At 27.5% G+C, this 26760-nt stretch overlaps 2 protein-coding genes across 2 annotated transcripts; both read right to left on the reverse strand.

Moving 5' to 3' along the window:
* Positions 1–12879: 12879 nt before the first annotated feature.
* Positions 12880–17181, reverse strand: LOC132934927 (zinc finger MYM-type protein 1-like). Its single transcript, XM_061001347.1, has 5 exons — positions 16367–17181; positions 16069–16173; positions 15638–15742; positions 15508–15582; positions 12880–15312 (listed from the first exon to the last, which is right to left on the reverse strand). Exons 1-5 carry the CDS (start codon positions 16485–16487, stop codon positions 13067–13069), a joined length of 2652 nt encoding a protein of 883 aa, XP_060857330.1. The 5' UTR covers positions 16488–17181; the 3' UTR covers positions 12880–13066.
* A 4426-nt stretch (positions 17182–21607) lies between these two features.
* On the reverse strand, positions 21608–24760 carry LOC132935288 (frizzled-2-like). The gene is made up of 2 exons (XM_061001783.1): positions 23115–24760; positions 21608–22438 (listed from the first exon to the last, which is right to left on the reverse strand). Exons 1-2 carry the CDS (start codon positions 24340–24342, stop codon positions 21906–21908), a joined length of 1761 nt encoding a protein of 586 aa, XP_060857766.1. The 5' UTR covers positions 24343–24760; the 3' UTR covers positions 21608–21905.
* Positions 24761–26760: the final 2000 nt, after the last annotated feature.

Below are 26760 nucleotides of genomic sequence, written 5' to 3' on the forward strand. Positions count from 1 at the left end.
AAAATACGGAAAAATCACGAAAAATAGCAAATTATAAAAATTTTTCTTTTTAAATCTAAGATTTGAAAATGTAATATAAGATTACTCATAAGTTTGTCTACCTTTATAAAAAAAAAAATGTCTAGAAGAAACTTAAATTAAATTTTTATGAGCGTCTGAAATTTATATTTTTACAACATTTGATATTTACTCGATTTCTCATGTAACAATTTTCTTATTTTATTGTAATTAAAAAACGAATGACCGTAGATACTTGAAAATTTCACTGAATGTTTATATTAGCATTTGCTATACACCATAAAATGTTGAAAATATTTTGACTCTTTTTGAGCTGTTTGCGGACATTGTCAGTTTTCAATTTTTTTAGTTTTTTTTTCTATAAATATCAATAAATTTTTATTTGTTGGGTAAAAAAGAGTGAAAATTTAATATAAGGCTCCTGATATATCGTTCTAATAGCAGTTGAAAAATATTAAAAATACATAGGCACAATTTTTTTTTATAAGCATTTAAAGTTCAAATTTTGACAACATTTATCAAATTTATAATTTATTAATTATTTTACTTTTACTTTTACTTTTATGGCTAAGGATTGAAAATTTAAAACAAGGCTCCACGTAAATAGGTTATACATAAATTACTTTATTCACAATAATATCATCAAATATACTTGGTAAAATCATAGGCTGACTGACCGTTTTCGCTCAGAATTGTTTTTCTTATACAATGATATTATATCATTGAATTCAAATTTAACACCATCCATTACAGTGACCCACTTGTAACCTACTGTACAGCAGAGCGACATCCACTTATCCACCTTTTTTTACTTATATTGTTATTATATAGGTTTTATTAATACAGTAGCCGGTAAGTTGAATTAATATTATAAAATTATAAAAACATAACTAAAATCGTTGTTTTTGGTTATTTAATATGTAATTTCGTACAAATATTAACTTAAAATCCCAGCTAACTATAAAAAAACGGTTTTCATGTATATTTTTAGATTTTTTGGTTACAGAATTAACTACCCTCTTCAACAACCTTGTTTTAAATTTTCAACCCTTACCTATAAAAGTTGAACATTTTATACATTTTTAACAACAAAATAATTTGTACATTTTCAATTTGATAAATTATGTAAACATTGAACTTTAAAAGGTTATAAATAAAATGTTGCCTATGTATTTTTAATATTTTTCATCTGCCATTGTGAATTTGTCACAATATATTAGGAGCCTTCTTTTAATTTTTCAATCTTTTTGACCCAACGAATAAAATTTTGTCACGTGTAGATAATAATAATACAAATATTTCAAAATTTCAAGTCTCTATAGTTATTTATTTTTGTATAACTACAAAGAAAAAAATCAATTTTGTCTAAATCTGTTGTTCCTGCCTATATTCCTGTTTTCCTCTGTTATTAGTTTTCCCAATTATTATTTTAACCGAACTTATAAACATATTTAATAAAAAATTGAATATAAATTATATATAAGTAATAAATTTATAAAAATTCTCTGTTATGAATCACTTTTAAATATAAGTAAAATATATCACCCTTAATAAGGAACACAGCTGACTTGTACAAAAACGCCTGTGTGCTTATGGTTCAAAAAGTGTTTTATAAAGCCGCAGTAATTTATCTTATAAAACATACACTACTTATCCACTCTACTCACAATGTTAACACAAGGTTCCCAATAATTGTATAAAAGCTTTTAATAATAAAATGACTATTAAAATGAAATACTAAATGGTAGGAACTAAAACAGTAAATATGTTTTTGCTTGAAAATATGTTGAATTTAAATAGTTGTATAAATAACGATTTTATTGATTTTCAGTAGTATTATGATAAACTATATTGTAATAATATGTATTATTAAATATTAGGTACCTAGGTAGTAGGTATACCAACTAGTAATTGTTTTGTATTTTGTATCTAGTATTCTAGTATATTATCAACGTATATTTTGTTGTATCAATGTTAAAATAATTTATATTGTATAAACTATATGGATTATAGACACTTTAACACCACATGATGGCCCAGTAGTCAGTTTTTAAGATAAAAATAAACTACTATCGAAGCATCACGCACAAAATTGGAAATTTTATTGTTAGGTAAGTACCTATAGTAGAAACTAGAAAATCGTTTTTATTTTTATTTTTTAGAGGCATACCAATGTCAGCTTTTTTTTGTCTAATGTATCTACTTGGAATGACACAAGATATATTATATTATGTGAGACGACTTTTATAATAATTTCACCAAGGTTGGATAAAAGGTGCAGGGTATTCGTGTTATGATTTATGGGTGATTAAGCGGCCCTTTTGATACTAGTTGTGTATTTCAAAGATTCTTTCTTGTTTGAAATTTGTTTTTATTACTGTCGTGTATCAATGCCATTTGAAGCAGTATTATGGACCACTTTGAGGGTAGTTTAGGGTAGCAAGTCATATTTAGTTGGTACTATGGAAGGTCAAAAAAAAAATTCCCAGTACATACCTACAACCTACTTTTCAAAATAATCAGCGGAAACAAAAACAAAAAAAGACGATGACAGACAAAACTAAAAAACACACATCATTGTAAAATCAATACATTCATCTCTCCACTCAGAATTTTAAAGGTAGGTAAGTGCGTACCACACACAAGTAGGTGTCATTTGGATCATAGCAGTGGCGCAACCAGGGGGGTGGACTCCGGGTCTGGACCCCCCCTTGGCACGTATAATAGTAAATTCATTTCATTTTCTCAATAAACTTGAATAAAAATTAAATTTATAAATATAAATTGATTTTTCGACTACATCAATTAAGTAGTGTTGTGGCTACACTGCTACAGTGCAATAACCAATAATCATTGGCCATCCAGGTTACATGGATTAGCGGTTCTTAACATACACCGAGAAGTTCCAGTTACAGAAGATGAAGTAATTGAAGTATTAGCTTCAATAAATCGCCGCTTAGATTTTTCATTGTAAAATTATGTCTTAAGAGGACGCTACCCATACATGCATGGGTAGCATCCTCTTAATTAGTTTAGTACTTATTTAATATTTAAAATAATAATAAAATTTAAAAAATGTATTGTTAATAAAAACATAAGAATATTGTTTATAAAAATTAATATGGTTTATTTTGTCAGACCCCCCCATGAAAAATTCCTGGTTGCGCCACTGGATCATAGCCTCATAGGCGGAAATTGGCTCTAATTGTTTTTATAGATATTTGAAATTCAAATTTTAACGTAATTGGATATTTAACACTAAATGGGTAAAGATTTTAGTTAATTTTTCTGTAATTCAAAAATATTTGTAGGACTTACATATATTATTATGTTGTATTATACCTAGGTATACAATGACATTTTTAAAATATTTATATTAATTTTAAACAGTTACATATTTCTACCATGTAGAACCGTCCTAAGGCGATGTACCTATTGGCAAATAATAATTCAACGTACCGTATATTACTAATAGTAAAATTAATTAAAAATAGCAATATAAATAAAATATATACTTTTATAGTAATATAGGCTGATCGATCGATTGTCTCCTAAGAGAATCGTTACCCATTTGTATGCAATGATACTAACTAGCTATTTCTCATGGATTCACTCGCGTATTAGTAGTTTTGTTATGACTCATTAGTCATTATAACTCATCATGAGTAATGATAGGTAAGGAATAAGCTAGTTTAAGCTAAGAATGTTTCATTAATTATATCGAAGAGCGTTAATACCAAGTTTCAAGTAAATTTAACCATACAAATATTACCTATATCCGATACAAACTGTGGTATCGCCGCCTACAAGTGAATTTCTATAAAACACTTCTTGAAACTATTTACTCCTACAGTCCTACATATAAAATCAACATCCTATATAAATTACAAATTTCTATCTACGAACACGAACCTAACTTTTGTTTTGATTAATCACATTTGTGTGGTTATTTAATTTCACCCCCTTAGGGGTCGATTTTAAATTTTAAAAAAGTGGCTACTGCTCTGCTGTACAGTAGATGTTTAGTGGGGTCAAGGTAATAGATTTGTTAAATTTGAATTCAATGTTATAAAATCATAGTATATGAAAAACAATTCTGACCAAGGAAGGTCTTAAGGTTGAATTTAGAGGTGGTGGGAGGGGGTGAAATTGGGAAAAGTGGACTGACCAATCTCAAGTAGACATAATAACGAATTCAAATCTGTTTTAAAAAGCATTACTAGATCGAACAGTATGATGGAATAAAAATTGGATGTTTTGGCTAAAATAGCTGTTTAATATATTATATTATTATAAATTATAGTATTTCATCAGGAATGTTTTTTTCCCGGCTAGCCCCGCATCGTGCCATAAAAAACTTCGTTTCAATAATATACATATACATTAAATGTTTCAGTACTCACTAAAAATATTTTTAAATAACAAAATAACTAATTTTTATCTATTCCTTCAAAATTTGAAATACAGTTTTATGCTTTTTGATCCAACGAATAAGATTTTTTTGACATTTATAGAAAAAAACTAAAAAAAATGAAAATTGAAAATGTCTGTAAACGTTTAAAATGGATCAACATTTGGTGTACATTTTAAGTATCTATAGTTATTTGTTTTTGAATTATAACAAAATAATAAATTCGTTCTATGAATGGTTCTATGGTAATCGGTGAATGTTGTATAAACTTTAAACGCTCATACAAATTTAATTTGATTTTCCAGCAGAAAATTTTTTTTTGATAATATCAAAGTAGACAAACTATGAGGAATCTTATATTACATTTTTAAACTTAAGATACAAAAAGGAAAATTTTTATGAATTTATAGCTCAAAATAATTAGCAAATTTTCGTGATTTTGACGAATTTTGTCAGAATTCGAACTTCACACTCATAAAAATTATTTTGTAGTTGACAATCTATGAAATTTTCAATTTTAATAACTAAGGCTTAACAATTTAATACAAGATACCACATAACTTGTTCTGACAGAAACATTAAAAATCTAAAAAATTCACATATTTATTAGATAGGTAGACATTTCAAGCTGAAATTTTAAACAAAAAAAAAAACTTTTTTAGTTATTTTGTTGTAATTTAAAAAATATTATATGTAGAAATTTGAATTTTTTGAAACCATGTATGGGTGCTAATTGCTATATACAATCATATTTTCAAAATATTAATATTCATTTTCAGCTATTTACCTACACCATCATGTTATAATACATCATTGTATACGAAAATCGATTCTGAGCGAAGACCTGATCTGAGCCTATAATATTATCAATTAGATATAATTGTGCTTAAAGTAATTAATTTTAGTATTAGTAGTATCTACTACAGTAGGTTACATTCATTTCTTTCAAAAAAATTACATTTGAAAATGTCATTGTGTGTATAAAATATAATAATATATACCTATTCTTTAAATTGTTATATATCGACGAATAATAATACAAAATATTATATTTATTATTACAATAATATTACGAAAAAATAACTAAAATCGTTATTCGTTTTAATGTGTAATTTCGTCCAAATTTGAATTTAAATTATCTGTAAAAAATAATTGTGTAAATAAACAACTAGTTATTAAAATGTACCATTTTATAATTTTTTAATTACAATAATTGATAATTATCAAGATTTTGAGAAATGTAGTCAAAATTTGAACTTTAAATGGTTATAAAGTAATTGTTTTTAATATTTTTCAACTGCTATTGTAACAATATATCAGAAGCTTTGTATTAAACTTTTTAACCAACAAATAAAATTTTATTGATATTTATAGAACAAAATACTAAAAAATTGAAAATGTCCGTAAACAGCTCAAAACAAGTCAAAATATTTTGAAAATGTTATCAAGTATAGAAATTGATATAATGAAAATATAGTATATAGAAAATGGAAATATAAACATTCAGTGAAATTTCCATGTATCTAAAGTTGTTCGTTTTTGAATTATAACAAAATAAGAAAATCACTATACCTACGAGAAATCGAATGAATATCCAATATTGTAAAAATTTAATTTTAGTTTCTGGTGCACATTTTTTTTTTTTTGATAAAAGTAGACAAATTTATGAGAAATTTAGTATTAAATTTTCAAACTTTTGATTTAAAAAGAAAAATAATGTTTATGAATTTCTAACTCAAATAGTTTGCACATTTTCGTGGTGTTTACGTATTTTGTCACTACGAATTTTTAAAAAATTAACTGCTTTTGAACCAAATATTAGGAGCCTTTTATTAAACTATCAAGTTTTTTGACCCAACAAATAATATTGTATAGATATAAATTTAAATAAAAACAAAAAAATTTGCTAACTGAAAATGTCTTTAAACAGCTCAAAACAATGTGGCTCAGCACCCCTAGCACTGGAATGTCAATTCAAGGGTGACATTTTGTGTTACAAATTCCTAATCATGCGTTATAAATTATAATAAATTGGTTACTAGTTATCTAAAGAAAAAAAAGTACGAAATTTCACTTTCGGGGTGCCAGGAGGCTGACGGACCTCTCAAAACAAGTCAAAATATTTTGAAAATGTTAGGGTGTATTGAAAATGCTAATAAAATGCTAACATTCAGTCAGAATGTTATGTCCAAAAACCAAAATCAATTTTTTCAAACACCGATTTTTCGTAAAAATGACGGTTTTTCCTTTATTTTTCTTCAATTTTTACGGCGCTTTTGAAAACTACTGAGAAATTTTTACTTTTGACTAGATTTACTTTCCTATCAGAAAAAATACTTTTGAGGAAACAATTAATAATATAATATATAGGCTGCCGTTATTTTGTCATACACTAATTCAAGTTTAACTATATAGTTAATTAAGTAACAATTAAGTAACAAAAAATACATAAGCTTAACATTTCAAAATAGTTAATAGAAAATTATAAAAATTAGTCTTAAATAAATCTTAATCTCATTTAAGTCTCAATGTATTTATAAATATATATTTATAAAGATAGATATTTACTGTTTTTTTTTTTATTGAAATCATTAAAATATTTTCTGCGAATACTTTTTCGAGTATGTGTGTTTAAAAAATGACATGTATAAGCACATTTTATAAGAACGAAAAATATCGTGTCTGAATGGCGTTTTGAAGTGGTCATTATTCGATATTCACAATAGCTTTTCTTTACAACCACTGAAAATTGTTAAAGAAATGACATCAATGGTTTAGCTTCACTCAAAATATTTTTTATAATGAAATGATGATTTATCATTATCCATTACTTTATAATTTAATATCCAAACATACTTATCCTAACGGACTATTCTGTTACGAAATGAATCGCGAGTGTAGTACACTAGTACAACTGTAGTGATTAGTGTAACTGAATTCAAATGTTAGCGTTCAACACCTGTTTCCGGCTTTTTGTAATTTAATTTATCTAACGCGTAAATTATTATATTTTCAATAAAATTTAATTAAGTATATTGTTAATTATCTTTAAATAACAATTGTAATCATATAATAAAATCCATTGATATCTCACCTAATATTCTATTGGCGTGAAAATTATTACAAATACTTACCTAATAAGTAATGTAATGTAATATTAAAATATTATAATAAGTACCTAGATAACAATTTATTTTAGTCAATCAGAACACACTTTTTAATGCTCACGATTATTCACTTTCAGCATTAGTAAGATGAACCGGTTTAATTATCATTGCATGGTATGAATGTATGATTGTATTATTATACAATCATACCAGTGATATAATAATAATAATACAAATATAAAAAAGTGGTGATTTTTTTTAATTAATTTAATAAGATATTTGTCATTAAATATCATATTAAATTTGTTGAAAAATATTAGTACCTATGCATACGAAGGTATTTATTATAGTCACTAGACTATAGGTACTATACATTATACTATAGCTTGTTGTATTTATTCCCCTATTAAGTATTTTGAAAACCACTGCACTAGATAGTAAATATCCTTGTGAACCTTAGATCATATATAAGTATGTGATCTAAGTTGTGAACACTGGACATCTGAACTTTAATCAGCGGTTCTCTGCTGTGGATCTATTGCAGTCAACAATACCGTCCTCGTACCTACCACAAAAAAATGTACCTACCTACTTACATAATATATTTTATAGTTTTATACAATTATAATTAGTAGCATAAAATATTTATAATAATAGGTATTGAAGTACAAAAGTTTTAACTAAGGTAATAATCAAACAAAGTCGAACACATTGAAATCATTGTGCATAATATAATATTATGTGTATTTCTGTAAGCAATATAATAATAAAAATGTTAATATTTTGTTATACTTCATAAACAGAACATGTTATTTGATTTAAAACAAGTATTCTTTAACAAGAATAAAAAAAAGTAATAAGCTTTAACTTTTTTTTCAAGTTTTTAAACAGTTCACAATCATTCAAATATTATATTACCAGTGTACCTATGCATGACGTAAAAAATGTAAAAAGTTTTTTTCTTTTGTCTGAGCACACATTTCCTAAATTATATATAATGCAATGAACGATATAAGATTCTTCTAGTGAACTTATTATACTTGGCTAATGTAATGTATTCGGAGGGGGGACTGTACCGACTTTAGTCGTCTGCAGTAGACATTGACGAGTGACCAAACCGGATCAGAGGCTAATACTTAAATATACGTTATAGTTGTATTGTACCTACCTAATTAATATTTATGGACAGAGATTTCAAAAACATAATACTAGATTCTGAGCGGTGTGATGCATCATGCATGTAGATGTCGGTTTTACAATGATTTTTATTTTGTCCAAAGTCATATAATATTATAGTGAAAAACTGCATATTTAACTTCAAGAATGGTTTCTAGAAGAAATTAGATCTAGTTGTGAAACTCCAAAGTCCAAAGTAAAGAAAGTGCGTTAGTGGATGTCACTCTGCTGTATAATAGGTTACAAGTGGATCACTGTAATGGATGGTGTTAAATTTGAATTCAATGATATAATATAATTGTATAAGAAAAACGATTCCAAGCGAAAACGGTCAGTCATTATTGTAAATAAAGTAATTTATAAATAACCTATTTACGTGGAATCTTGTTTTAAATTTTCAATCGTTAGCTATAAAATTTGAAAATTTTATAAATTTTTACCTACAAAATAAATATTAAATTTTAAATTTGATACATTTTGTCAAAATTTAAACTTTAAATCATTATAAAAAAAAATTGTGCCTATGTATTTTTAATATTTTTCAACTGCTATTGTAAAAATATATCAGGAGCCTTGCATTAATTTTTCACGCTTTTTTACCCAACAAATAAAATTTTATTCATATTTATAGGAAAAAAAACAAAAAAAAGTGAAAACTGACAATGTCCATAAGCAGCTCAAAAAAAGTCAAAATATTTTTAAAATTTGATGGTGTATAGCAAATGAAAACATAAACATTCAGTAAAATTTTCATGTATCTACAGTCATACGTTTAATTACAACAAAATGAGAAAATCGTTATTGAATAACAATAAAATAACAAAACCGCTACATGAGAAATCGAGTGAAAATCCAATATTGTGAAAATATGAACTTCAAACGCTCCTAAAAATTTAATTTGACTCTCTTATAGACATTTTTTTTTAATAAAGGTAGATAATCTTATAATTTGGAATCTTGTATTACATTTTAAAATCTTAGATTTAAAAAGAAAAATTTTTATGAATTTTTAATTTAAAATAATTTGGTAATTTTCGTGATTTTTCCATATTTTGTCAATTTTTTAACTTTAAATGTTTATAAAAAAAAACTGTGACTAAGGATTTTTAATATTTTTCAAATATCATTGTAACAATAAAGTAGGAGCCTTGTATTAAATTTTCAAACTTTTTTACCATACAAATAAAGTTTTATTGACATCCTTAGAAAAAAAGACTAATAAAATTGGAAACTGAAAATGTTCCTAATTAGTTCAAAACAAATCAAAATATTTTGAAAATTTTATCGTGTATAGAAAATGCTAATATAAATGACCAGTGAAAATGTCATGTGTATACGTTCATTTGTTTTAGAGTTACATCAAAAACAAAAATCGATTTTGCGTAAAAATTCCCGTTTTTCCTTAATTTTTATATTGTTTTTCCCGGTGCGTTTGAAAACTATTGAGAATTTTAAAATTTGACTTCCCGAATGCACCAACTAGAATCACTTTCCCATCGAACAAGATACTGTTGAAGAAAATCGAATCAAATTTACTGTCCCAAACCGTGATGACGGACACACAAAAAAAACACCACATCATTGTAAAATCAATACATTCATCGCTCCGTTCAGATTTCAGAATCCAAAAAAGGTGGGCAAATGGATGTCGCTCTGCTGTATAATAGGTTACTAGTGGGTCAGTGGGTCACTGTATAATGGATAGTATTAAATTTTAATTCAATGATATAAGATCAATATTGATAATTGTATACGAAAAACGATTCTGAGCGGTGATGGTTTGTCAGTGTGTTTATTTTATATTATATTTATATTGTTATTACTATTATTATTAATACGGTAGCCGGTAAGTTGAATTAATATTATAAAACTACAACAAAGTAACTAAAATCATTCTTGGTTATTTAATATGTAATTTGAAAATAATAGAACTCTAAAAAAACTGTGTTTTTATATTTTTACTGAAGTTGAAAATCCAATCATTATTTCGACGACTTATCTTATACACAGACACAAAAAAAAATAAAAAAAAAACACACATCATTGTAAAATCAATACATTCATCGTTCCATTCAGAATCTAAAACACATTATTGTAAAATCAATATATTCATCGCTCCGCTCAGAATCAAAAATAATTGCGTACAAAAACGGTTTTTAGCGAAAACGGTCTGCCTATATATTACTAAGAATACATTGCAAGATATTATTTCTATAAAGGTAATTTATTTTACTATTAGTAGGTAAATAATAATACAGTAGGATGAATAACTTTTTGCCGAAAACATTGCATTTGAAAATATTATTGTGTGTATTAAATATAATAATATATCTTAAAAGTTTTAGTACACACGATAAATATTTTTAAAATACACAACAAATGTACAACAAAATAACTACAATCGTTATTCTTTGTTAAAATACCTGATTTCGTCTAAATTTTTATTTTAAATGTCTAATGTTATTTATAAAATATTTTTTATATTTTTTGATTACAGTATGAACTATTTACGGGAAACTTTGTGTTAAGTTTGCAATCTTTAGCTATACAAATTAAATATTATATACATTTTTAAATATTAACTACCTAGTTAAAAACCTACTTATAGGTACCTAGCTCAAAAAGAGACAAAATATTTTTAAAACTATATCATAATGTTTAGAAAATGGTAATATAAACATTTTAAGTATTTACAGTTATTCGTTTTTGTATAAGTCACAACCAAATAAGAAATTCGTTCAATGAGAAATCGTGAATTTACGGGTGAATAATATCCAATGTAAAAAATTTGAACTTCAAACGCTCATAAAAAAATATTGTCAATTCCGGTTATTGTCCAGTATGTCATTGGAATAATGGAATGAATGTGTTAGATTTTAATTCAATGATAAATTATGAGGCCATTGCATACTAAAAACGATTTTGAGCAGAGATGGTGTGTCGTTCTAGCATACTAGTATAAATAATTAAATTTAATAATAAAAAAACCCTGAATATCAAATATTGTAAAAATGTTAATTCAAATGCTCATAAAAAATTACTGTTACTTTCTGGAGAACTTTTTGTTAAAGGGAGAAAACTTGTTGGGATCTTCTATTAAATTTCTAATGTTAGCTAAAAACAGAACAATTTTACGAATTTCTAACTGAAAAATAATTTGCACATTTTTGGGATTTTGATGAATTTTGTCAACGTTTTTACTTTAAATATTATAAAAAATATTAAAAATAATTGTGCCTACCTACTGTATCTTAAATATTTTTGAACTGCTATCGAAAAAATGTACGCGAAATGTTGCATTAAATTTTCAAGTTTCGCTAGTATTACATGTTATTGTTATTTGTTTATATTACAAACATTTAATTTAAATATACCTATTGAATTTAACTAATATGTTTATTTTATAATTAGTTCCTTCTTATCTTGTCTATTATAGCTCAACAGTTATGTACAAACAAAATTATTATAATTTACAGCTAAAGAAATTGATTTTAATTTTTTTCTATTATTTATTAAAAATTTATATTTATGTTTTATGTCAGTGAGACTGTAAAATGTACCTACCTTTTTTAAACCCGGGAGAGTTTACATATACCCCTCAGGTATCTAGTACTGAAGTATACCCAGGAGAATTTACCATCGGGAGAGTTTACAATCGTCCAGGGGAAATGGGCGTAAATTACTATATACCCATTTTAGAAATTGAAAAATTCGGGGTGTAATTTACTATACTCTTTTTATTACCTACTTGTTTACTATAGCCGAAATTTGCAAACGTAGTCCAAACTACTGCGCACTACTAACTGTCTTCGAATAAAGGCGTTGGCTGATTTACATGAGTGTATCAAATTATCCACAACTTCAGTTATATATATATTAAACAACACTTTTCGTATGAAATATTTCTTATTACTTATGATTCTGTAAAGAAATTGTATTTATTATTGTTATATTTTTGTTCTTAGAGAATTGGTTGAATTCGATGAGTTTCTAACCCTAACATCTGAACAATAGTCATTAATCTCATCTCCAGTAATGAAATTACCGTACGATTAGCGGAAAATGTATGCAAACTAAAATTGATAGTTATTACTTATTAGCAGTGCCGCAACTTAGTAATTTAGGGCCCCAGGGCAAAATTAAATTTCGGGCCCTACAACTATAGAGGGTACATAATAATATAAAATGCTGCTAGAAATTTTTTTTTTTGATAAAATTAAAAGGTATGATAAATGATTATTATTTTGTAAAACTATTGTATTCTATGTTTCTGTGGAAATGATATCTGTATTTATATATTTTATGTTATATATTTAAATAATTTTAATAAACTTAACAATATATTAATTCATACTTAATCAAATTTCATTTTTCTTGCTTTCATATTTGAAAAATTTGTTAATATTTTGTCCATATCAATTTCTTTTGTACGACGCTGTTCGATATTTAAAACTGAAATATTGGACAGTCGTTCTTGTCCAGTTGAATTCCTTAAATAGCTTTTTATTATTTTAAGTTTTGAAAAAGACCTTTCTGCTGTTGCAACCGTTACTGGCAATGTCAAATAAATTATACATGCTCCTAATACATCAGAGTAACTTGTAGCAAAGTCGTTTTCGAGAATAAATGAGGCCAGTGCTTGGATACTATTCAAATTTTTATTTTTTATAATTTCTTTGATTGATAGCAGTTGACTTGTTAAATCAGAACTTATATCTGATTGATACATTTGAATAAAGTCATATGATCCTTTAATAGTAATTTCATCTGGTCCTAAAAGTGTTTGAGGTTTCAAAAAATTGAAAATACTACAAACGTTATGTAAACCTTTAAATCGATCTTTAAGTTGACATATTATTGTGTCAACAACTGGTAAAAATACTTTTATTTTAAAATTATCTTGTGTGATATTCATTCGTCTGTCACCATCTACTTCATCAAAAAACAACCTTGCTTTTTTTTGGCGAACCACTTTGTCATCAGTTGGAATACCCCATTTAATTGCCAGGTTGCTTGCATTTTCAACTACACTACAATAGTCATTCCTTAGTTGCTGCATACAAGTATAGGCATCAGTCAATCTATCTAATGCTTTCTGGAGGTCAATGTCTTGCTTCTGCAAAAGTTTAGAGATACCATGCAAAGGACGCAATACTCGTTCCCACAAACATAACATAAGTAAAAATTCAAAAGATTCTATTTTTTTTTTAATTGAAATTGCCATATGTTTTTCATCTACTTTACTACTTGATAAACTCATATATGTTAATGATTTTATAACTTCTATATACCTTTGTTTTAATGCTGATACTGATGAATGCCTAGCCTCCCAGCGAGTAGGACAAACTTTTTTTAATACTTTAAGTCTAATTGTTTTGGCAGTGTCATCACCAAATGCAAGTGATGCCCATCTAGGACAACTAGAACTAAAAAAATTGAATATAGTTTGTAATGTTGTAAAAAAGTTAGTTGCAACTTGCGTCGATTTGGCTGCATCACAAATCACCAAGTTAAGGTTATGTGCGCAGCAATGTACATAATGTGCATTCGACACGGTAGAAGATATTCTTTGTTGCACTCCTGAATAAGCTCCACTCATTACTGCTGCACCATCATAACCCTGGCCACGACAATTTTGGATGTCTAAATTGTACTTTTTCAACACATCATAAATAAGATTTTCATAATCCTTTGAGCCATGGTTCTCTAATTCAAAAAACCCAAAAAAAGATTCTTTTACTTCAAATGATTTTGTTTCATAGTTTAAAACAACATAACGCAGTATAACACTCAATTGATCAATTTTTGTTATATCTTGTGTCGAATCTACTATTATTGAATAATATTTAGATCTTTTTACTTCGTTTGCTAATATATTTAATACTTCTGAGGATAATAAATGAATTAATTCATTTTGAATTTTCCAACTCAGGTATTTTATTTTATTATTTTCATTATTCAATAGATTATTTAAAACAGGATCAAAATCTGCCATTAGCCTTACAGTCCTGATAAAGTTTCCTTCTGTATTATTTATTTTAGTTTTACTGTTTTCGTTTCCTCGGAGAGCAGTATTCCCCGCAGTTAAAAATAAAATAATTTTGACTAATCTAATTAAAACATTTCTCCAAAAACTAGCTTCTTTAATAATTTTATCTTCCATATGTTTGTCTATAGTTTCGTTTTTTAACCAGCGTACTCGGACTTCAGTGGCTTGAATATGTTGTTGAGAAATTTCATGTGCTCCAATTTTTTCTCCAATATGGTGCCAATCATTAATTCCTAATATCCAATTTATTTTAAAATTTCTATTTTGCCTATCAGCGAAAAGCCAACATACTTCACAGTATGCACAATCTAAAATGACTGAATAGCATAACCATATTCTGGGTATACATAGTCCTGTATTTGTAGTTTTGTGATAAAACTGTGCTGAAAAACGTCTAAGGATGCCTTTTCCATCAGGGCTATAGGGAAATTCTATGTTGGTTGGTTTACATGGTCCATGCAATAAAATACTTCTCTTCAAATCAGATTTTACAGTATCAAACTCTTTAAAATGTCCACGGTCAGTTGGATAATCATTTGTTAAATCTAAACCTATAAATAAAACAAAATTTACTATACATATTATAAGATAGGTAATGAATATCAAAACTGTTTAACAGCTATATGAATATCTTTTTACATTTAATATCAATTGAAATAGATGTAATTATTATGATTATTAATTTATTCAGTTTAGTTTAAGTTTTAAGAAAACTATAGGTATTTTGAGAAATATATTTTACCTACCTGGTTTATCAAATATGCCTGACTCAGTAACATCACAAGTGTCAGACGATTCTACTTCATTATTTTCATTTTCACCTAGTTTACATTTTTACATTTTAATAATTTTGAAAAGTTTAATTTAGGTTCCTACCTGGTTTATCAAATATGTCTGGCTCAGTATCATCACAAGTCACAGACGATTCCAAATCAGTATTTTCATTTATTTTACTAATTAAGTTGGTGGAAAAGTTATCGACTAAAAGCAAAAAAATCACTTTATAAAATACAATAAACTAAAATGTTCATAACAATTTATAATGATAATATTATGAAGAAGTGAACAACTATAGTTTAGGCACCTACATAGGTATATCAATATAATAAATTAAACAACAAATGGAAATTGCAAATTATAAACAAAAAAAGTATGCTAAAACTATACTTAAATCACTAAGTAATAAATATCAACATAATTATAAATTATTCTACCTATTGAATATGATGTGTTTATCCTCATAGTTTTTTGTATAGTTTACATTTTTAAATTTTAATAATTTTGAAAAGTTTAATTTAGGTTCCTACCTTGATTATCAAATATGTCTGGCTCAGTATCATCACAAGTCCCAGACGATTCCACATCAGTATTTTTATTTGTTTTAATAATTACATTTTTGGCACACTTGTCAACTAAAATATTTAAAAAAATATCACATATTCACATCATATTATTTACAGTTGTATGCAGAATGTAATGTTATTACTAGGTAAATGTGTAAATAGTAAACTAAGTTTTTAGTAAACGACCTTCGTCTTAAGAAAATCTTAACTTCAGGAATTTTAACAACCACCCAGTATTTAATAATATATATTTACCACTTACCAGCATTATCCAAATTGTTTTTTACTACAAACATATTTAATGAACCTCTCAACTTCTTTATTTCTTCATCTTTTTTTATTCTCATTTTCCTTTTTGCTGAACCACTGAGATATTTTGACATTGTAAATATGATTAAAATAACTTATAAGTCAAGTATTAAAGTATTAACAGCAATGATTAATAAAAGTATTTTTTTATTAGCAATGCAAACTATTCAATGAAAAGTGAAAATTAAAAGTACCTAGTAGTAACTTGGTGATTATAAATTTGAAATAATTTAAAACACATAGAGGCATAAGCCATAAAGGTTAGTTCGGAAGATAATTGGTGAATTATTATTTTGTATGTAGGTACCTAAATGTAAACAAAAGAGATATTTTTATTCTATTTTTATTTTGCACTTTAGTGGTGCTTACTTTGGTCACAGAATAATGCTTTGGTTTATAAGACAAACTGAGTATTCAGTGTAGCCAACGCCAAGATGATCGGTGATTTTTTCATCATTAATCTTTTATCACAGAATAAATCTGTGAAATTGATTTGCCGCCAAAGACCTTATACTTATACCACAGACTTTTCATAGTTTGTGCCTAAAATCTAAATTATTATTTAAGCATAAGGTCTATGTTTACCGCATTATTACTTATCGATTATGAACTCCTTAATATTTAATATTTAAAATATTTCAATTCAAAATACATTTTTACAAAATCAAAAACCCGGAAAAATAATAATAGGATCCACCCATTATGGGCCCCCTTTGAAAAATTAATTTGGGCCCTCTGGCAGGGCTTTGCCCTGCTTGCCCTGGTGGTAGTTGCGGCACTGCTTATTAGGTATATTTTAGTATTAGAGGAGGGAAAATTAAGTGACTTACCTATATAGTATATTATGTACCTAATCTAATTAGTTTGTGGGTTAATTTATTGTTGTAGGAATATATAAATGTGTTATTCGTTGGGTAAAACATAAGTTGGATTCTAGGAAAAAAAATTAGGTAGGTACCCCAGTTAATGAAAAATGTACGATTACAATTTACCATATAGATAATTTTGTTGGTTGGTGGACTTGGTCTGGATAATGAGTTCACTACTGAATGGTTCGACCAGAAAATCAATGAATGGCATTTTGGACCAGAATTTATTGACTACAGGCCGTTACGGATCATTAGCAGTATTAAAAAAAGTGTTTTGTATTTGCTACAGATTGGAATAGTCCGCAGTATGGTTCTAGGCTTCTATAATGTATATTTACAATCACCTAGTATTATTTATAATATATAATTTCATATATTTCTGTAGCTGTTGTTACTTGACTAATAAGTCAATAATGATATACCACATACGCATATAGGCGCAACTAGACGTATATTTTTGGGGGTGCACAAATTGTAAAGAATTCCCAAATTCCCAGACCTACACTGTATATACAGGCCCTGTATGTACAGGAAGATCTGACAATAAAAATATACGCTATTTAAACGTATGACATAAATTGTGAAAAAAATATTTTGAAAAAAGTTATTACGTTCTAAATTAATTTACCCAAAAAAATATTGATATTTTAAAATATTCTAAAAAATAAACTACTTAACTTAGATAAATGTTTTTACAATTAAAATTATTCTTATAATCAGATTTACAAATTGGGTATTTTTAATTATTTTCAATATTAAAAAATAAAAATAATTTTTTTTATATTATACATGTAGAACTAAATACTATAAATTATAAATTAAAAAAAATTAAAAATATCAATTAGAAAAAAAGTTATTTCATCTAGTTTTCCTGTTATAATCTGTATATTAACAATAATTAAAAATGCTTATTTATATGTACTATATTTTAATATGAGTGAAACAGTAACAGATAAGAAATAAAATTATCACAACTTTTTTAACATGGTTTTTCTCTCCAGTAGTCCAGTAAATTATATTTATTTAAAATACAGTAAATTCAGACTTTAGGATAACGTGGTCCATCTCTCCTCTCTTAATCGCCCAAATCAATAATGCCATTACAATTATTTTTATTCAGTTATTTCAGTTTTGATTAAGGATTTTTTAACTCTGGCTGATTTGGACTACAAGTATAGAACAGTTTGAAACTGGAAAATCTAGATTGTCCATTTCTTGTATTTTCTTTTTTTTTTTAAATATAGGTTCTATAGGTCTTATTATTTGTTTAATAAATAATTGAATAAACATTGATATATTTAATTTTCATTAAAAAAATACCTAAACAGTTTTTTGAACAACAAAATTTAACTAAAATATTGTCGGCTATTTTATGCCCACTTATTTTATAAATGATATCAAATTATAAACAAGGAAACAATACAAGCACGCTCACATTCATGGGCAGTATTTTATCATGCCAAAGATAAAAAGAAATATCGTTATCCTGTTTTCAAAGTTATTTTGTTGATTGATAAGAAAATATTATTAGGTATAGTTACACAAATAATTAATAACGACGTATTTATGACCTGTTCTATACAACATTAAATACCTAAGCTAAAGATTATTTCATAATATTATGTTGTACTGTCCTACACTGTGGCAAAAACTTTCAATTTCATATTAATAATATTTGAACAACAGAATAATAACTAAAATTTTTTTTTGTTTAAATATTGAATCCAAATTTGATAAAATTTGAACCTGAAATACCTATTAAAAAACTTACACTTATTCAATTTTCAACTTTAGCTATTAAAATAACAGATTGTATACATTATCAACCACAAATAATCTGCAAATTTTTGAAATACTCATGAATTTTGTTAAAATTTGAACTTTTAACAATAAAATGTTGCTTAAGTATTTTAATATTTTTAAATTTATATAAAAAAAATTAATGTGGAATCTTATATTAAATAATAGACTTTTTCACTGTGATTACATTTTTTAACATTTAGCTAAAATTAAAATAATTACAAAATATCAAATGCCTTTAAGCAACTTTAAATTAGTCTAATATTTTGAAAATTTATTTGTATTTAAAAAATTATAATTGAAGTAGGATGGCTAACTTCACCATCAAAAAATGGGTTTTGTGAACTTGCAACATGTGATCATGCGATCAACATTTAATATATACTTTTACATTAAAGAGCAACATGAGTGGTCTACGTGGAGTTAGCCCAATCAATATTTTGCAAATTATAGGAATTAACAAGCTAAATATTGGTGAAAATTTGGAGTGGGCCAAGTCTAGAGCGACTAAGTGAGTGGGCAAACATTAAGAGGATGCTACTCAAGCATTTGTTGTCTCCGTCTTACACACGTACGACATAGCAAATTTTTGTTCACTAGTTTCAATAGTGTGCTGTTAGTTTTGATATTAGAGTGATTTGACCTATTATCAATTTTTTAGATAATAACATTATCTGTTCTTGAGCATGGGCTTTTATTCGATATTTATATAAGCAAGATACGAGAATTTTTAATTTTTGATATTTTACATACCAATATCATGCTTGAAAATGAAAATTTCGAAAAATCGGCAACGCCTTAAGCACAGATAAAGTTCTTACCTAAAAGTTTTATAATAGGTAAATTCACTGTAGTATCAAAACTAACAGCACACTATTGAAATTAGTGAACGACAATTTGCTATGTCGTGCATGTGTAAGACGGATACAACAAATGTATGGGTACCGCCCTGTTAAGTATGTTTTTAATACTTTGCAGTGTACATAATTAGTAATGTTTATATTTGGAACAATTTTTTTTACAGCTCCATAAAGTAAATATTAAGGAAGTAGGGTACAATATAAAAATACTTTTTTTTTTGTACGAAAATGATTTCCATGTATTTCAACGTATTTTACGAAAATTTTAATTACATACAAAAGATTTAAAATAAATCGTTTTAACACAGTTTTGAAATATTGATATAAAAAATTGCTCAAGTCTTATCTATAAGTATACATAAATATAAGAATTAAGTATCATATTAATTGCAGTCAATAGTAACTAATATATTATATATTTATAAATATAAAATAAAATTATGTTAATAAATTGTATATTCCCGATAATTTGAAACTTGGAGAAAACTCAGTGAATTGTATTTCAAAATGTTCGCAGTTAATGTCCTTTCTAATAATTATTTAAAAATGTATATATTAACATTCAAGTTACCGAGAATCTACAAGAATTGTACATTTAACAAAATAATTAGTGTAGACAGTAAAAAATATAAATATAAAGATTATTTTGATTTAAGTTCATAAAGTATTGCAAAAGTAATAATGATAACAACTATGTTTTATACTTAAAATGATAAACACAATATTGCAACAAAACATATAAATATAAAGATTCAAATGAGGTTTTTGTTTAATTAATACAAAAGACATAGAAATTAAACATTGGAATTATGTTTTATGAGCTTAATGTTAAAATTATGGCAGTTTTATAACAAAGAAATGTTCATAATTGTCTTAATGGATAAACAAATTATCAAATGTCTTATTTTATTGGTTCTTGATATTAACTTAAATTAATTATTTAATAAGTTTGTTCAAAGGACAGATTTTGGTAACAATATAGTTGTATAGTTGTTTTTAGATAATTAAAATAGTTTTGAAGAAAACAGTGTCAGTACGGCTCCAGTCACAAGGCCTTTATGCCTAATTCTACTCAAACAATAAATTGTTATATCATAACTACCTGTAATGATAAGTATTAATGCCAATATGGCCTAGCCAACACTGATAGAATAAAAATACACACAAACACACACACACATATATATAGATGTGTAACAAATTATCAAAGACAATCATAACATTACATAAATAATAGTAGTAGAAATAGTGGCATATAAAATGTAAAAAATAATATAATTCTAGCTTCACATCAATAATTATTATATTGCTAAGAAATATGAATAACTGTTACTACTTAGTAATTATTAATTATATTGTTATATAAGCCTAAATAATGATTGTTATATTTCTTATGTACACATACATTTAATTACTACCAAAATTATAATTATATACATGACATTTAGTGATGCTAATTATTTATTAATTAAGGAGTGGCCGCTTTTGATAACTAACATCATTGATTAAAAATACTATAGATTGTTCAATGGACGGTTTTTTAGTGGCATGAAATATTTACTGCCGGTTGATGGCAAGACGAAAAAACTACTAGCGATTACAATGGTACTGTTCATTACTAACACGAGAGGTCGTGGTTTGAGTGCAGGGCCTGGTTAGTTGTGGACAGTACCATTGTAATCGATAATAGTTTTTTATCTCGCCATCTAGCGGCAGTAAATATTTCATGCCGCTGAAAAACCGTCCAGTGAGCAGTCTACAGTATTTATAATCAATGTTAATATGTACATAGAATATTGGACTTAATACCAATATAATAGTTAATTAGATAAACAAAAAGTGGTGTCAAATCATCCCTAATTAATATACGTCCTGTGAATAGTATAAAATATATTAGTCTGTAAGAAATCTAAATTAAAAAACAAATATGTCGATACATTAATAAACCAAACTTTAAATTTAATTAAACATATGCTTCAGATTTACCTGAATTAGGTCGAATTCGTGCCAAGAATTTTTGCCAACTATTCACAGTTTTACCAGACCAAATCCAAACACTCGATGTAAGACCAACTAATAATGAAACAAAATATTTAGCTATAAACACCTCAAAGCTAGGTTTTCTTCCTGTGTCATTAGGTTGAGAAGGACATGGCAGAGCATACTTTGGATCTTGACAAAGAGTAGAATGCCAACTAATAATCCATGAACTGAGATTGACATGTTCATAAACTAAACATAAGATTTGAGCCACAGCAGGTACTGTGTATAAAACACTAAAGACGCCAATACGTATCATCAATTTTTCCAATTTGTCAGTACCTCGAGTACCATCGTGTTTCATTACTTTTCGAATGCGGCATAAAGAAACAAATCCAGCCATCCAAAATGCTGTACCTAAAATCAGGTAAACTACTAAAGGAATGAGCACCATGTTTCTCACAGCCGTATCATCACTCCAAACAGCCATTGAACAGATGCCAGTTAAGACATCACCTAAAATATTTAAACAAAATTTAATAATTTTCAAACAATTTCATGAATAACCAGACAAATGTAAAATTTAAATCTGATGTGAATTAATCTAATGTAAATCTGTACAGGTAATAAAATGATCTTATATTTATCTATTTTATAAAATTTGTTATTATAATTTGTAATACTTGAAATTGTGATGCAACTATTGTCCACGACTTGTGATTTAAATCATATTTTAACAAAATTATAAGCATCATTGAATAATCATAATTTTTTTTTTTGTGTAAACCAATGTTTCATGGAAAATGAAGTATAAATAATCAATATTTACATAACTGTGAAATTGTATTTATATTAGGTTATTATTTTTAAAATATATGAGGCACATCATGAGTAAAAATAGAGGTATAGTGTAATAGTGTAAAGGTTATTTAAGATATTTTAAAATGAATTCTTGGTCTTAAAAATATAGAACACTACAACGTAATGACTTCCTACCTACCTATCTATACAAACATTTTATTATATTACGTTTTACATTGATCAAGAAGGATTTAAGTCTTCAACCAAGATATTGTTTTTCATGTTACATTAGGTTTGTATAGTAAAATTGTATCTATATATTAGCCTAGGTACCTAGGTACCTAATATGCATACTTAATATAAAATTATATTATGTGAAACATTTACTTACCCTCAATTTTTCCCATAGCTAATACTGTAATTGTTTTAGCAGCAGGAACCGTCCATGCCGCCAAATGGAAATAATGAGAATTTGCTTCAATAGCTTCATGTCCCCATTTAAGTCCCGCAGCAAGGAACCAAGTCAAAGTCAACACAACCCACCATACAGAAGATGCGGTACTAAAGAAATACGACACCATAAATAGTACAGTACACCATTCATTATCGTCTGTACCTTGAGTGATCAAATTTTGCTTGTTGCACGCAATGTTATTTCCCGATAAATATCCAATCAGATAAGATATGGAAACCATCAGATAACATAAAGACAAGAATATTATTGGTCGTTCTGGATATCGAAAACGGTGTGTATCAATGGCAAATGTTAATGATGTAAACAAACAGGATATAGCACACAACACGGACCACAAAGCCACCCATGATCTGGCTTTGTGCATTTGATCTAGACTCCAGAATGCATCACACGGTACTCCACAATCTTTTACATTTTTATTGCCAACTTTTAATGTATAAACTTGATTGCTCCTGTCAGATCTTTTTTTGTTACTATTAGACTCGATTCGAAATTGTTGTGGGCAAACAAATCCAATATCAAAGCTGTTAGGATTATTTGAATATCCTTGGTCTCCTGAAAAGTGTCTAGATCCAGGTGCTGTTAATTCTTTTCCGTTTTGTTCTATTAAACCAGTCTGTGGTGTTGGAGAAGGGTTTGTTACATTATTCTCACCGACGCAGAGTTGACCATTTTCAGGGAACTGATTACATTCCAGATTATCGGGCCATTCAATTTGAAAACGGTTCATGATTGCCTCACAGCCATTGCGTGCCGACACGCACAGTGACCGACAGGGTGGAATAGGTTTCTCGATTATAGTGCACACAGGAGCGAAAACGCTGCACAAAAAGAATTGCAGATCATGCGAACACTGGATTTTCACCAGCGGATAGTACTGTTGCACTTCAAAGCCCGCTTCGTCTTGACGCATTTGGCCCAATATGTTGGGCATGATTGTTTCATTGTACGCTATGCCCATGCAAAACGGTATGGTGATGGGCTCACACCGGCCGTGGTGACCGGTAGCGTCGTCGCTGATCGAACCGTCTTGGATCTGTTGCCTCGACGAGTGGGTAAACGAAACCGAACATTTAACCATAATCAACAACATCGTTGCTGCCATTAACGGCGGTGCCGCAAGACGCGGTCCATACGACATCATGTCGAAGCGACGGGATAATGCGGGTGGAACTCACAGAGAAACGCCGAAAACGGTTGGTCGGCAGGCACCGGGGGCCGTGAACCTAACGACAGCGTCCATTTCGCCCAACACTCGGAGACTTATAGTTGGCCATGCGATTCAGCTTTCGGACGGAAAGAGACGCGCGCAGGACACGACGACGGACAACAAACGATGGCGAATACTAATCAAAAAACTATTAATCAACGCACATACACTATCCGTTAACGACAAACGGGACGATTAAATTAAACAACGAGAGTACCACAACGGACAGGTGTGACGCGGGGGTGTCGTGTTATTATACTATTACTGTAATATGCTACATGCACAGTGCACACAATATTACACAACTACAACTGCACAGTACACAATCGAATGCATTCAATTCCGTTATCACAACATTCGATGAGCACTGACAATGATGCCGGAACTCGAGCAACAAGAACCTGGAATTCACGGGGAGCTTGTAGAAGTCGGTGTATACACCGTCCGTGCACAATATTATTATACCTCCATGCGTTGATAACACGGCGTGAATGTGTGTGTAATAATCACAGTCCACAGATATAATTATATTATATTAATATTAGTATAGCTATATAATATCTGTAATGATGGTATTATATTTTATCATCGCGGACCGCGGTATGGTTAAAATTTTAAAGAAATTTGTAAAATTTGAAAATAAGTCATTAAGTACTCATTAATATTTTGTGAATATTATCAAATACTATGAACGATGTCTGTACGAGATTATAATATAAAATTATATCGAGAGTGGCGATAAAATTGTTAACATAGCCATCCAAGATTGTTATAATAGTTGCCTATTTTACTCCTTTGTCATTATCTTTAACAAAAAATAAGCCATTTAGCCATGTTAGTAAAAACTAAAAAGTACAACTTACATAAATACATGCAATGATTGCAATACATAATTTATAGATAATTTTATTAAATGTCAGTAATAATTGTTAGGTGAAAAAGTGCAAAAATTGAATCAACCAGTATACATAAAAAACAAAATTTTAAAGAAAAGTAGTTCATGTTTGAGTTAATTAGGTATAGACGAATAGTATTTATAAAAATTTGTTGTTATTATTATTATTTGTAATGCTCTAGAGTTATAATTTCACTATTTAGTATTGTAAGATTGGTCATATTATTATTACTATAATTAAAATTAAAAGGTTATAGCTTTTAGTATGAATTATGATCATGGTTTATGGACTCATGAATTTATGAATATAATATTATGATAATAAAAATAATCAGTCAAAAATCAGTACATGAAAATAATAAGGAGTAAAATAGGCAACTAATATAACTTTATAACAACCTCGGAAGGCATGATGAAAAATGATACGCTGGTTTTTATAATATGCCCATAGACGCAAATAGCGTTTGGGATTTGGGGGAGCTAAAGATAATATTGATAATATTGACTTAATTATAACTTTGATAATATTGAATAAGCTTAAAACAAAATTAGCCCCTAAAGATACCCCCCTATTTGTGCCTATGAATATGCTAGTGTCTTGTATTATCGTTTATAGTATTTGATATTATTCATGTGCGTGACTTTGGGTGGCTGTGACGAAGAAAGAGAGATGGAAAGTTGAGAGACAGGAAATCGAAATTTAATTATTGTGTTGTATTATGTTATTACATTTGTATAATAATATTGTGTTATTAATATGCAAATATGTAATTGTCGTTATCTAGAACTAGGTGTCTATCTGCTATCAGCCCTCGATGTCACCCGCCACTGAAATACTAGCTGACTTCCCACCTTTGCCACATAATATACTATTAAAGCTTTTTTAGCGAGCCTTAACATTTTTATCAAAAAATCCAAAAAATAATTTTAAATGACTGTAAATAGCTGGACTAAATATTTAGAAAATTATAATTTAAGTAATAGTTGAATGTTTCAAGCTTCTACGATCAATATTTTTTGAATAATAACTAAATAACAAAAGTTGGTTGAGGATTACACAATATTATACATACATTTGAATAACCTGTAATTCCATTAAAATTTAAGCTCCAATTGTTCATAAAAAATGTTTTCAAAATATCCAGTCAATAAACAGATGAAAAATGTTGTGGTTTTGATGAATTTCTTAAAAATGTGAACTTTTAAAACATTGCGACTGTATCATTATTATTTTTTATTTGCGGTAAGAACAACTTCTGAGTTGTGTTCAATTTTCAAGTATTTTCACTTCAGCACTACATATATACAAATATAAAATAATAAATCAACAAAAATAATATGTTTCTCTTTATTTCCAATTGGTGTGTAATCAATATATTATTTCTAATCATCTATAACCAAACACGTTTAAAAGAAGAGAAAATATTTTTCATAATTTCATTGAAATATTTTAAGAA

The sequence above is a fragment of the Metopolophium dirhodum genome, chromosome 1 (assembly GCF_019925205.1).
Source record: "Metopolophium dirhodum isolate CAU chromosome 1, ASM1992520v1, whole genome shotgun sequence".
Classification (NCBI taxonomy): Eukaryota; Metazoa; Arthropoda; class Insecta; order Hemiptera; family Aphididae; genus Metopolophium; species Metopolophium dirhodum.